At 35.2% G+C, this 13,919-nt stretch overlaps 1 protein-coding gene across 1 annotated transcript; it reads left to right on the forward strand.

Annotated features, from left to right (window-relative positions):
* The first annotated feature begins 1,475 nt into the window (after positions 1 to 1,475).
* On the forward strand, positions 1,476 to 7,412 carry LOC106073589 (uncharacterized). The gene is made up of 5 exons (XM_056011512.1): positions 1,476 to 1,720; positions 3,148 to 3,507; positions 4,613 to 4,795; positions 5,941 to 6,132; positions 6,705 to 7,412. The coding sequence occupies exons 1-5, from the start codon at positions 1,687 to 1,689 to the stop codon at positions 6,818 to 6,820; spliced, it is 885 nt and encodes a 294-aa protein (XP_055867487.1). The 5' UTR covers positions 1,476 to 1,686; the 3' UTR covers positions 6,821 to 7,412.
* The last annotated feature ends 6,507 nt before the right edge of the window (positions 7,413 to 13,919 follow it).

A 13,919-nucleotide genomic window follows, 5' to 3' on the forward strand; every position in this document is an offset into this window, starting at 1 on the left:
CCCGTGGACAGACCTTGCGATATATGGGGCAGATGATGTTAAGGTCATCTGTTTCTGTAGCCAACTACTAACGAGCAGGGTGTCACGTGGCCAGCGCAACGACCAACCGCCCTTACTTTTCCCAACTAAAGTCAGGTGCCCACTAGAGTTGGGTGGACTCAGGGGCGCCCTGATAATCCCGAAATTCAAAATCCCTGTCTTCCCCGAGATTCGAACCCAGGACCCCAAACTCTAAAGCCACCGCGCCCCCTTGACCTACACTCTTTTTTTTTTTTTGTTACAAAAAATAGTAGAACATTGCGTTGTAGACGCAACCAGAAAATGTATTTATGAAGTTCTACAGTGTTTGTGCAAAATAAAAATGGAAAAAATCCATTTTAAAAGATGTTGGCTATGTCAATACAATCCAGTCTCTGTAGTAGAAATTACTCTAACCTAAACTGTCATTTACTTTCTAAAAATTATTATTTTTCTTTTGGTCTGATATTATAAAGTAAAATAAATAAAACTATTTCCTATTCCTACTAGCTAGCTACCCTGACAAAGCATGTAATCGGCCTAACCATCGTAGGGTCATGCTTGTGTTTAGTGGTGGACATTGACCTGTTAATAGAAATTTATGGTCATTGGTCAGCTAAAGAAATGTGGGACTCGATTGCTCATTCCACAGGAATTGTTTCCACAGGGGATAAAACGCAGCCTAATACATACAAAAGTCAGAGATTTCTAGACTGCTTCTTTTTCTTACCTATTTCTTTATATTATTATTTTTGTATTTTGTATATTTTTTATGGTCAAAAAAGTATATAAAATAATACATTTTAATATTTGATAAAACAAAAAAAACAAACAGTTTTATTGAATTTCAAATAGATAGTTCCAAAGCGACTACCGGTATGGGTTGTTTCATAGAAATGAGTTGAATGCCTGGGCATTAGCTATAGTTGGAACCATGTCACCCAAACAGCAGTTCCCCCCTCTCCAAACGACTGATTTATCCAAAGGAACGGCAAGTGCAGATACAGTTTTAGGTCAGCGGCGTCGCAGGTTCTGTCAGGGTGTAGCTGTGCTGCAAACCACCTGAGGGTCACCAACTCCTGAATTCTCCTCAAAGTTGACACTCCAAGTCTTTGCCTGCAAGGAAGCAGAGGTTCGAATCCAGGGTTTTTCTTCTTCTAGATGGGTAGAGCCAGCCAGGGCTAACGAACCGCGCCTGCAAGAAGCTTACTGGATTATGCGCCAGTTACTGTCAGGAAAACACCTCGCCGGACTCTAGATCTTTAAATATCTGAGCCACACGTACAGGCCAGATTTTTATTATTAACATTGTAATGTAATCCGATATCTGCTACTTCTATATGCCACACCCATACGGTGATGAAATAGTCTTACGATCTTTTATTAGATCTATATTTTTTTAAGAATTTGTTTACTAAATATTGGGATTCCCAGACATTGCTTTAAATATTGGTGCATGGATATCCGGATTACAACAGTAGACTATCTTTTATCCAAAAACACAGTGTTTATTTATTTTCGATCTGTCATAAATTGTATAATACTTTGGTTTCATATGTTATATGAAAATAACGCTCTCGCTGTATCATTTTTGACATAAAGGCCGCTATATAAATTGTTTTTTTTTTTAATTTTTCTTTAAATATTAAAAGGACTTTATAGACTATTATGGTATTAGGAGAACTGTGTTTTTTTGTTGTTGGTAAGTTAAACGGGTATTTGTATTGTAGTGGTTTTTGTACACAAATTCTGTATCAGCGTGTCAATTCTGTCAAGACAGACAATAGACAGAACTGACAGGCGAAGTTAACGAGATTTTTCGCCTGTGGCCATTGTCCACTGTAGTGAATACTGTACTGGAAAATTGTGCTTATCTACTTCCAGGTTTAGATTTAGATTTAGTTTCACCCCATTGGAATATTATATATAGTAGATTTATACACTTGCTAAACCAAGAATCATTCTCGGGGGGGGGGGAGGGGGGGGGGAGATGGGGCGGAGTTAAAAAAATGTTCCATAGTTAATGTTCATTAGTGATAATGTTTTACTTGTTCTCCCAGTAAATAAGTAAGTAACTAAGTAAGTAGGCTAAGTAAGGATTGTGGATTTGAATTTTTCTATATCAGTGCTATTTTGCATTTCATTTAGTGTTCTTTCTAAAAGTATGTTCAATTTTTTTTTATACTAACAATATTAGTCCAATTTAATGTACTTATTTGTGATCATAATTAAGCTTGTCTTGGAGTCAGAAGATTAATGAGGAATGCAGCATCTCACCTCAGCTACAATCTACATTTTTTGTCACATCCAGCGTAGACCTATATTTCAGCAACTGAATAAACATAATCTAATCTTCTAATAATGTTCTAATAAGAGAATGCTCGATTCGATGGCATTTTTATCTATGTTTAAGAAAAAAAAAACGACATGATATGTCAATCTAAGGTCACAATGCACCACTGAATATCTTGCAATTTGTGTCATTCTAAGTTTAGAACTTTTTTTATGATAATTCAAAATATTCATCTAAGGAATTTTTATTGTTGTTTTTGTTGTTGTTGTTGTTTTTTTGTTTGTTTGTTTGTTTTTGTACTTCGCAAAAATAGTCATGAAAAAAAAAACAAATATAAGGATTATCGGCTTATTGGCATATATATTTATATTTAAATCTGTTTCATGATTATAACTACATTAGTATTCCAAGGCGTTGGGTTAATCTAGTATTTGGACTATTTGTCTTATTGTCTATTTGTAAATACAAACTCCGAATGCCCTATTGGCAAGGAAAGTTCTCTGAAGCTTATGCAGTGTTATAGGTAAAATAATACTTTCCATGGAAGAATGTTTATAATTCCAACAAAAAAAGGGCAACTTTCAATAAAGACATTGCACTAAATTTGACCATTTTAAAATTGATTTTGATTTTCTCATGTTCAGTCAGACACAGCCTTGTTTTAACCCATTTGATACAGCTAAAAGGCTCTGATAATTCTCCACTCTACTGAACACGAGCCTTCATGGTTCCTAACATAAGTATAAATGGTGTTTTTCAAACGCTTTATTCATTAGAGTTAAAACCTTCTCTTGAACGTAAATATAAATACACTGTACACGTATGTTTTGTTTCAGTTCAGCTGCCGCTTGCGCTTGCGTTCAGGGTGAGATCGTCCGTCACGGATGAAAACATCAAAGAACAAAATGCAGAGCTTATATGCAGTTGGTCTAGCAACGCCTCAGAGACGCCTCAGCAACTGTCTGTTTCATTTAACAACATCTCTGTTTTAACCTGCGACGTGAGTGACCTCCCTTACAACTGCACAACAGACCTATCATCAACCAATAAATATGAAATCAGTAACTCCGCATCAGGCCTGGTTTCATTTGAAATACATAATCTAGAATGTTCAGATCAAGGAACGTATTCCTGTCAGATATATCGAGAAACGCCAACACTTCAAAGTATATCTAGTTCTGTCTTAAGCATAAAAGGTATTTGTTTTTTAAACTTTATGAAGAGCTATTCTTAATTTGTAATTAGATATAGTTTTATTTTAAATGTAATTTTTAAAGAAATTATTGAGTAACTGAGAGCAACCGGGTTGAAATTACCTTGTTTTTAATGATTTAAGTGTATGGAATATAGCTCTTGTAAAGGAGAGTAATGCTTGAAGGATTACGGGCACGACATGGCCTAAATTGTGCCGATGTGCCAAAAAACTCAAACTCTACCCTGACACCTTATCTAAATTCAAAAACTTTTTGTTTGAAGAACTAAACAATGAACTAAACAGTGGTCAAATAAAAAAAATCTCTTATTCCACAATGAACTTCTCGGGTTCAACTCTTCAGACTTTGTGAAATTCTAAAGTTAACCCTTATCTTTATCTTGACATGTGATAATCGGTGATAATCAGGCCATATGTATATGTTTGTCCGCATATGTTTGTCCGCATAGCATATGTTTGTCAGCATATGTTTGTTCGCTAGTTCCAGTTTCCCTCACTTAATATTTAGTAGTGGATTCTAGTCTTACAAAGAAATAAGATGTGCATTTCTTGTCTTGTCAATTGGTAACTAGCATTGACGTCCAACAAAATCCTTTTCCTATCTTCCTGGCACAGAGATATTTGTAGATTTTTTGCTTTCATTTATTTTAATTTTTTTTTTTTTGAAATAAAACATTAAACAAAATACATAGATAAATGAAAACATGGTAAAATGTTCATATGCTGAATTATTCTAATGATAGACCAAGCAAGTCACTTCTACTGTGCGTTAGTAACTGAATAAAACAACGCTAATCGACATACCCATTTAACTATTTATACAGAATATTAAAATATTAGCTCCCTTAATAAGAAGAATAACTCTGGAAGCTGCTATCAAATTTCTAACTGTAGCCAAAATACACAAGTTGTACAACGGAATACATGGATGGAAATAAACCTGACCTATAAATAAATACTATATATATACCAAAACGATAAATGGCTGAACATACAAATGAACAAAGTTATTCAAAATGTTCCTAAATTTGTTGTTTACTTCTATTATTCTATAATAAAACTAAAGCGAATGATATGAAATTCCACAGTTCCACCAAGTGTTCCCAAATTAAGTAACGCCGAGACCGATGTCCCGGACAAGGGTGTCAGCATTAGAGCAACCTGCAAGGCTGTTGTAGGCTATCCCAACGCTGGACAGATTGTTTGGAAATCTTTTCTCAATGGAAAGCCATTTCATGTAGATCCAGGACTTATAGTCACTTCTTTAAAGGGTAAATAGTTCAGATTTAACTCTTTCTCTCCGTAATTATTTTTCTCGTTTCGATAGTATTATTCGTTTTGCTCATTTGTATTTCTCTCTCCTGTTAGGGTTAAATTTCAATAACTTTTTTGTTTGTTATCAGAGAATGTTATATTTGGTATTGAATTATAGGAGAATCCATGCTCTTTTTACACAACACAAATTAAAGTTTATAAATCCAAAAATCTAATTAAAATAAATATCTTCAAATATTTAGCCACGTAATATATTTTTCAACTTTTTCGAATTGTCTGTGTTTCTTACTAAATTTAGCCTGACACATAAGACACTGTTGCCAAGTGTGGTCATTTTTGATACAGGCAATAATCATAGTATTGTTTATTTATACTGCCCATATAAAAGACATTGAAATATGAAGACTTGCCAACTTTGCTATTAAAATCAATAGTGAAACAAAGATTCTGTGATTTTGCTTTTCACCCAATAGAAACGTTGTCCTCTTCAATACTATTTAGACTCTAAGTACAACACATGTTCCGTTTTGCAGATCCGTACATTAAAATGTATGACTTATAGATTCTTTGTAATTTTTTTTTATGGTATCCGGGGAAATCGTAAAATAGAATGGCTTACATCTCCACATCACTTCTAATTGTTAGATCTAGAATTTAGTCGAAATTTTATAGGACCATTATCAGACTGAGCTCTCGCATGATCTTCGTCACGCTAGAAAGTGAGAGATAAGTCAGCTCCCAGATATGTTCCCAAGACATTGGACTAGACCGGACTAAATATACCCTAGAAACACAGAAGACGCGCTGTACAACAGTTATAAAAAAAATTTAGTAATATTGGGATGTTTGGCTGCCTAATCTGCCTGGCTACGGCCTGGCTACCGGGTTCGAATCCCAACTCAAGCAGAAATGTGTTTGCCCACGCCCGTAGACAGCATATAATTTTCTCCCAGATACCCCCCTCCCACTGTTCAACAAAAGAGAATGTACCAGAGAGCTCTGAGACTGCTATAAGCACGAAAGATACGCTGTATATTTAAAACAATTAAAAATACAATAAAATTGTAAAAAAAAAAATGTCTAGGTCTTTGATGTTCATGTTCTTCTCAACTGAGCTGTCGTGTCTTTATGTCTGGGACAGCTCCTGAGCCAGCAGATGACAGATGCACACTGCGTGTAGAGAGTCAGGTAGCCTTGAAAGTCAACGCAACTCATCAAAATATGACTTTAGCTTGTTTTGTTACCAACCCAGACTTCCATCCTTCAGCTGCACACAAGTGTACCAACCCAACAACTGACCTGTGCAGCCAGACCAACCCAGTCAATGTCGTTAGTAAGTTTTAATTTTAATCCATTCGTAAGACTTAAAAACTGTGGTGACCAACCTAGGGCCTGTGGGCCACTTCCGGCCGATGCTCCATCGGAACATCAAATAGTTTGCCCACAGTTAATAATGAAGAAAATAAATTTCATGATGATTTTTCACTTCGATGCTGCCCCTGACTCGGTGATTAGTATGACCCAAAGGCCGGAAAAATAAGGGTGTGTGTGGTGGCTAAGTGGTAAAGCACTTGGTTTCGAACCGGTAGTTCTCGGCTTCTAATCTCGCTGAAGACTAGGATTTTTTTTAATTTTGGGATTTTTAGGGCTCCCCGGAGTCAACACAACTTTTAATGCGTGCCTGACATTAGTCGAAGAAAAGTAAAGGACGTTGGTCGTTGTGCTGGCCACATGATATCCTTGTTAACCGTGGGCCTCAAAAGCATAAAGATTGCGATGTCTGAAAAATGGTTTTGAACCACTGCCTTAAAACAACTAAAGGTAACATTAGAATGATTTATAATACCTATATCTTATATTGCCCACAGGTAGGATAACTATGTCTATATCTTACATTGCCCACAGGTGTCATAACTCGAGATGTAGCTCTCATAGGTGGCGCAAAAGCCTGGCATGCCAACAGAATACTAACCACAGTGGAACTTACTCTAGTTATCTTAGCATGGAAAAAATTACTGTAATGACCATATTTCTGAAACTAAAATGTTTACAGTACTTTAGGCCAAGATTTATATTCACAAAACATGTGACAAATTACAACGTATTGGCTGAAATTTTAAAGTTTCTGAAGAACTATGCAGTGAAAAATATAGTTATGTGTTAATTTAAGTCTAACAAAAATGAAGAATTTAATGTTTTAAGAGATGTTTCATTCATTTGTACGAAATACGAATTTCAGGAAAGAAAGCCACGAAAAAAAAAAAAGAAATAATACATTTTTATAATCGTCTTAAAAGTTCCGGATGATCCTTCAGAGTTGAAGCCAATCTGTATTCTTTGTCCAAATCTGCCGCAGGAAGACGGGGTTGGCAGCGGGAAGGATATGAACCCGGAACCTTCGAGACGACCGAACGACAGTCCAGAGTGCATACCGCTCGACCATTCACCATTCTGTTGTTCATGTAACTAAAATGGCTTTCAGTATAACGTGTAAATAGAAATGCTATCATAAAATATCAAACACGCTCATGATTTAGTTTTTCAGTTGGAAGTAATGCATACTAATATAACTCCTTCAATTCTTACAATATATTTTATTTTCATGGAAATAAAGAGTTTGTAAACTACATCCTTGTTCTTGTTCTTTTAAAACTTTATTAATTATTTTTACAATTGGTTTGAGCACAGTCAACTACTGGGAAAAAAATCCTAACTTCTAATTATTTTTTTGATATTAAAAACGAATGAGTATTCATTCTCTGGCGCTGCCTGGGTCGAGTTTCGTTACAGAGAAATGAAATTAATTGTAATCCCTTTATCTGTTTCCACTGAGGAATTTCGTGGTGATATGGCAGGTCTGCAGCAGGACCGCCCTCTGACAGGCAACGAGAAATCTTCTTAGGGATGTTAAGGGCCTTGAGGTATCTCTGAGGTCAGTTGTCATTATCCCCTCGTTTGATATAACAATGGGGTATATTGTTAGTTTGGATAACTTCCATAAACGCTTAATCTCCAAGCCTAGGTTCCTATATTTTCGTTGTTTTTCCAGCTCAGTTTTTCTCATATTAGGAGACAGTGTTACAGCGTTGTCAATAATGGTAGCGTTTTTTTTGTTTGTTTGTTTTATTTTATCAATAAGCATCAGATCAGGGTGATTAAAATCTAACCCTTTGTAAGTCAAAAATGCCTATCCCAGTACAATAAGTACAATATTATTATAATTATTATTGACAGAAATTTCTTAGGATAAATATATAAATACTGGATTTGTACTTGATCGTGTGATTATCATCTCTGTCACGCTTAAACTTCAAGGTCAAGGCCAGTCGCAAGGACGTGACGTCACATGATCGAATGATCATGAGTGCAGATCCATTTGCATGAGTTAGGTTGGGTGAAAAAAAGGCGGGAAAAATGAAAGGTGAAGGCTGAAGATGGCGTGAGCTTGGATGAAAGGTAATAGAAGTTTTGGTGACGAGATTATAAGGAATATAATGTAGTGGAAGTTTTTGGATTCTGTTGTAGTCAGTTACAGTCAGTGTCAGGTAGAGTTAAGGTCAGTTAGAGTCAGGGTCAGTTAGAGTTAGTGTCAGTTAGAGTCAGGGTGAGTTAGGGTCAGAGTCAGGGTCAGTTAGAGTTAGGGTCAGTTAAAGTCAGGGCCAGTTAGAGTCAAGGTCAGTTATAGTCAGGGCCAGTTAGAGTTAGGGTCAGAGTCAGGGTCAGTTAAAGTCAGGGCCAGTTAGACTTAGTGTCAGTCAGAGTCAGTTAGAGTCAGGGTCAGATTTAGGGTCAGTTAGAGTCAGGGTCAGTTAGAGTCAAGGATCAGTTAGAGTCAGGAAGTGAGAGACGGCGTCGTTAGTTTAAGGTAAATAGTTGGTTAGTCTATTTGATCATCATTAATACTATAGTATCCTGTATCTGAATTGTATTTTATCTATATTAATTGTTTGAAGTTTTAAAAGTTTTAAAACAATTAAACTCAAGAACATTATATCTACACTGTGTCGTTTAATGCATCGAAATAGTGTTTGATTTACACGGCACCTCCGAATCCGCATGTTAGTTGAAGTGAGAAGTGGATACAACACAAGTCTAGCTCTTCAAAGGACGTCGTCACAGTCTCGATGGTCCAGAGTTCAAATCCTGCCTGCCTTCTAGGACTGAAACCCAAGACTTCCCAAGACTTAACATTTGGCCGACTCTTTTAATGTACTGCGTACTAGTATTCATTTTGGAAGGAACGTCTGTAATTTATAAGATAAGAAGATAATATAATAAATTCAATTAGTTCTTATCTTTTTTAAAATATAAATTAAAGATGTTCCTACAAAAACAAAATAAAGTTTATTTCGTCCAAGTCCAAAACTCTAAGTCCAAAACTCTAAGTCCAAAACTCTAAGTCCAAAACTCTAAGTCCAAAACTCTAAGTCCAAAACTCTAAGTCCAAAACTCTAAGTCCAAAACTCCAAGTCCAAAACTCCAAGTCCAAAACTCTAAGTCCAAAACTCCAAGTCCAAAACTCTAAGTCCAAAACTCCAAGTCCAAAACTCTAAGTCCAAACCTCTAAGTCCAAAACTCTTGCAGGATGGCAGGGAATGCAAGCAAGCAGGGCTCAAACTCACAACTATTGTCACGACAGTTCGGAGCGCTTACAACACAACCGGGCAGCCTGGTGACCATCATGACCTCGTCGTTCAGTTGATCAAAGACTTAACTTCACCTAGTCACTGATATTCATCGATGATTGAATCAACCAGTTCAATGTTCTAATGATCTAATCTGTTCAGAGATAATGTTAGATTTGGAGCGTGGCTTTGTTTATTGTGTCTATTTTAAGAAGTGACACGCAACTAGCGACTATGACGTAGGTAACAAAAATTAGGAATGGAAATCAAGACATGAAATGAAAGATGACTTCGAGCGTGTTGACAAATTAATTAAATTTTTTTCTAGACCTCTATTCAACTCGTACCGTCGTGGAAAGTAAAACATGGAGAAACACGACACTTTAACGATTTTCCTAGACATTTGACAGTTGATGTAAATTGCTGGGTAAAGAATTACTAGCTCGTTGGCCTCTCCCGGAAAACTCTTAGTCTGACCGTTATACTTTTTCAAAGCATAAAAAGAAATAAATTCAAATTTGGCTAGAGAACTAGAAAATATTTATCTTGAACAGACTGTACCTCCTCGGGTATTTCCGTATGTAGGCAATATTCATTCAAGATTGCTCGCCTGATGGTAATATAGGATGAGGGGGAAAACAGTAAAACTAACCAAAGGTGCTTTAGATAGAACTCAATAAAACAATTACTGAACATAGTGCTGTTATTTTCTATTAAATTAATATAAGGCACAAGACTTCAAAGAGAGACAATCACATTGCTACTTAAGAGGCACTTGGTCTTTAATTAGTTCCGAATTATTAATTCAGCATTAATAATGTGCAAATTTACTGCAGGAAAATAGGGTTCAAATAATTATATTTAACAGGACAAGATTTTGTAAAATTTATATATAATAAGAAATAATTTCTATTTCAAGTTAAATCTTTTTCAAAACTAAATTATTAAAATCATTTTTTTTTTCAAAATAACTCTCGCTTAAGATTTTTTTATTCACATCTAGCTGAATTTGATACAAAACATAGTGGGTTATCACAATACCCACTAGCCTTATACTAAAACTAATAGAAGCACATATAAGTTACATTGATGTAGTAACTGGAAGATGACCGTCTTTGTACATTATACACATACACAATTGGAGTCAAACCGAGACAAATCGTCACAGAAGGCCTCAACACTGACCTGCAACGTCACAACCTGTCGACGGATTAGACCAATAGCATATTGCTACGTCACAAGTCCGACGATTTTTTTTCTTGCTAAATCTATGAATATTGGATATGTACCTGGCCGTGTGTTTTGCGCTAACCACTATCGTCTTGATGGTCCCTAGTTCCAAACCTGCCTGCTGATGTCCAGCAGGATGTTTGTGCACCCATAATTCCAAGTCCGTGACAGTATTCATTTGAGATGATTTCAGATTTTCGTAAAAAAAAAAAAATACGAAAAATTATGTCGATGTTTTGTTTTTTAAGTCTTGGAGGTTCCTTCAGACATCACGTTTATTTCGTCCAAGTACAAACCTCCTGCAGAATGGCAGGAGACGGAAGCAAGCAAGATTTAAACTAGTGTGACAATAGTCCGGAATTGATGACCACACGACCAGGCTGCCTGGTCATCATTACGTGAGCTGACCTTATCATTCAGTTAAGTAGAAACCTAAGTCATTGGATCGAGGATTAAATCAACACATCCAACGTTTAATAAATGACAATAGAACGGAAGTGTACTATCCCCAAGTAAGGACAGGAACTCATTTAGGTGGACTCTTAAGCATCATGAAATACAGAACCCCAGTGTTTAACACGACTTAAACTCGAGATCTCTCGTTATGGTGGCCAAGTACTTCTGCATATCCGCGAGTCAAATGTTTAGCCAGAGCTTATGTGTAATTGGGTGGCGTGCGTTATTTTGTGTGTGTGTGTATAACATGACGCTTAGACGTCAGTTACCTTTTCAATTCTTTCAAGCGAATCAAATGTAGACAGAAGTGAGAGAAACAAATGCATTCAATCATCATTATTTCAATGAAACTCAATTTTATAATATACATTTTATCAAAAGCCTAATATTATTTTTCAAATCTATCAATGTTAATACTATAGTTTTAAAAAACAACAGGCCCTCTTTCCATAGCAATCACGAAATTTTTTATAAGCCTTAAATCTTGAAACGGTTACCTGAAAAAACAGGATAAAAATAAATACTGAATATGCATGTTGTTACATCAAATCACAATTAAGTTTTTTTTTTTTTTTTGCTTCCCCCCCCCCCAAAAAAAACCCCACATTTTAAAGGGAGATAATCCCATCATTTATTAAAAGACATAACATTAGAAATTAGTTCTTAATTAGTTCTTAATTGATAAATTAGCACTAATGCTGATCACATTTATTGCAAGAAAAAAAAATTATATACTTTTTTAACAGGATATTTTATATTTTGTAACATTTATATATAACAAAAATTAGTTTCATTTTCAATATAAATCTTTATTAAAGCTTTATTATTAAAAAACATTACATTTCTCAAAACAACTCTAGGTAAGCCTTTTTTTTTCTTTATCTTTTGATGACTGTGTAACCAGAAATCTATGGGTCAACTGATTACCCACCGTTCCGATTCATTTCAAACTGATCACAAACATATACAATTTTCATAAATGTCTGTATAATATAAGATAAGATGTCGGAGTACTTCGTAAGATAGCTTTGATTTGGAGAAAGCTTAAGTTACACTATCCAATTAGGTTCCTTCTTTAAGTGTTCTAAAATAAATCAAACAGACTAACTTCCTGTTGACTTACCCCTGTGGACGAATCTCTTTAACATTGAGTGAATCCACAGCTTCAACCGCCCAAAGTTATACTTTCATCAAATGACAAGTCAGTACAAGCAAGTCCACTTAAGCCAGCGTTTCTCAAACTGTGAGGAGCGCCTCCTTATGTTCCCTTAGGAGGAGCGCAATGTGCTAACAATTTAGTTTCGTGGGACAAAAATAATGTTATATTTTGGTTGTAGTTCTCTATGAATATTAACCAAGTCAAATGAAATTATTTGCAAAGTTTTACAAAGTAGGTCAGGCAAGAGTTGTCATTCCATTTATATTACAAAGCTTATATCAACTCTGTCTGTCTGTCTGTCTATCTGGTGTAAAGTGTGTACACCTTATTTCTCCCACACCCATTTTCGGATCAAATTGAAACTTCGCATAATTATCCGTTGACATAGACAAGACATGAATCAATAAAATAAAAAGGTAACCAATTAGGTAATTAATTACTGGTAATTTTTTTTTTTGTCTAATAGCAACCAGGGAAACTAATACTTCAGTATTCACAGATATAGCTTAATGTGTAGGGTTTAGTCCTCTTAAATAATTGTAAACGCTTTTTCTACCTCACGCATTCTCAGATCAAGTTTGATATTATTTATTGCTTCTAAAGCTACGGCTACCAGTTGTCCTACAAAAATAAGATTCGTCCTACTTTCTGAGGTCTAGTCCTACGTCCGACAAGCAGCAAACATCGGCCTTAATTGTGAAAACTTTTACTCTATTGTTTACTGCAATACCTATGACCGATTTACATCTGTTAAATCATCTGGTTCAAACACAAACGCATTTATTATTGATAAATGATAAATCAGCTTTTCCATGTTCCTCGATCCAATTTCTGAAGGTTCCATGAGGTTATGACTTGAATAGAGGTACTGTAAAAATACGCTATTTAATGTAAACCTGGTTGTTTCGCCCATGTTAACTGATAGGATTCATCAATTCAATTGTAAGACTTTAGTCTTAAGTTTACTTTTCGTTGTGTGAAGTTGTTCTCTTTTGTAAGGCATTGTTCATTTTACAATATCTCTATTAAGTCACTCCTTCGTGGAACTTGGATCCAGGAACCTGGACAGCCACTCTCCAAAACAGCTCTACCGATTTTCCTATAAACTTAACAGTTGCTGTAAATCACAGAGAAAAAATAAATTACTACCTTGTTGAAAACTCTAGTTTGACCGTTATAATTTAAAAATAAATAAATGTAAATGTGGCTTGACTAGACTTAGAAAAATACAAACAGTGTGTAGTCAGACTTAGGCCGAAATTAAAATATTAAATGGTAAATTTAAAGTGGCGTCAATTTTATTGAAAGAAAATCTAAGCATTACTAATATTTTTTTTTTACATAAATCTTATAAATCTTTACGTCAGGATTCTAGATCTAGGAGATTTAGATCTGGACCAGACCTTGCGAATAGTAAATCAGAAGTCTATCAACAAATAATCACAAAATTATGAATTCTAGGTGGCTAAATATCTAAATACACATCAAACTACGTTCCCCCACATGACGGTGTTAAAATCACTGGTTCGATATCTGGAATGAATCAATTAAAAAAAATATTTTATTATATTTCAAGTTTTAGTATGGAGGTATTCTATTGTATTTAAAAAAAATATTTTTAATGTTTTTCTTGTCTCTGTCTTTTGTTTG

Source organism: Biomphalaria glabrata, chromosome 14 (genome assembly GCF_947242115.1).
Source record: "Biomphalaria glabrata chromosome 14, xgBioGlab47.1, whole genome shotgun sequence".
Taxonomy (NCBI): Eukaryota; Metazoa; Mollusca; class Gastropoda; family Planorbidae; genus Biomphalaria; species Biomphalaria glabrata.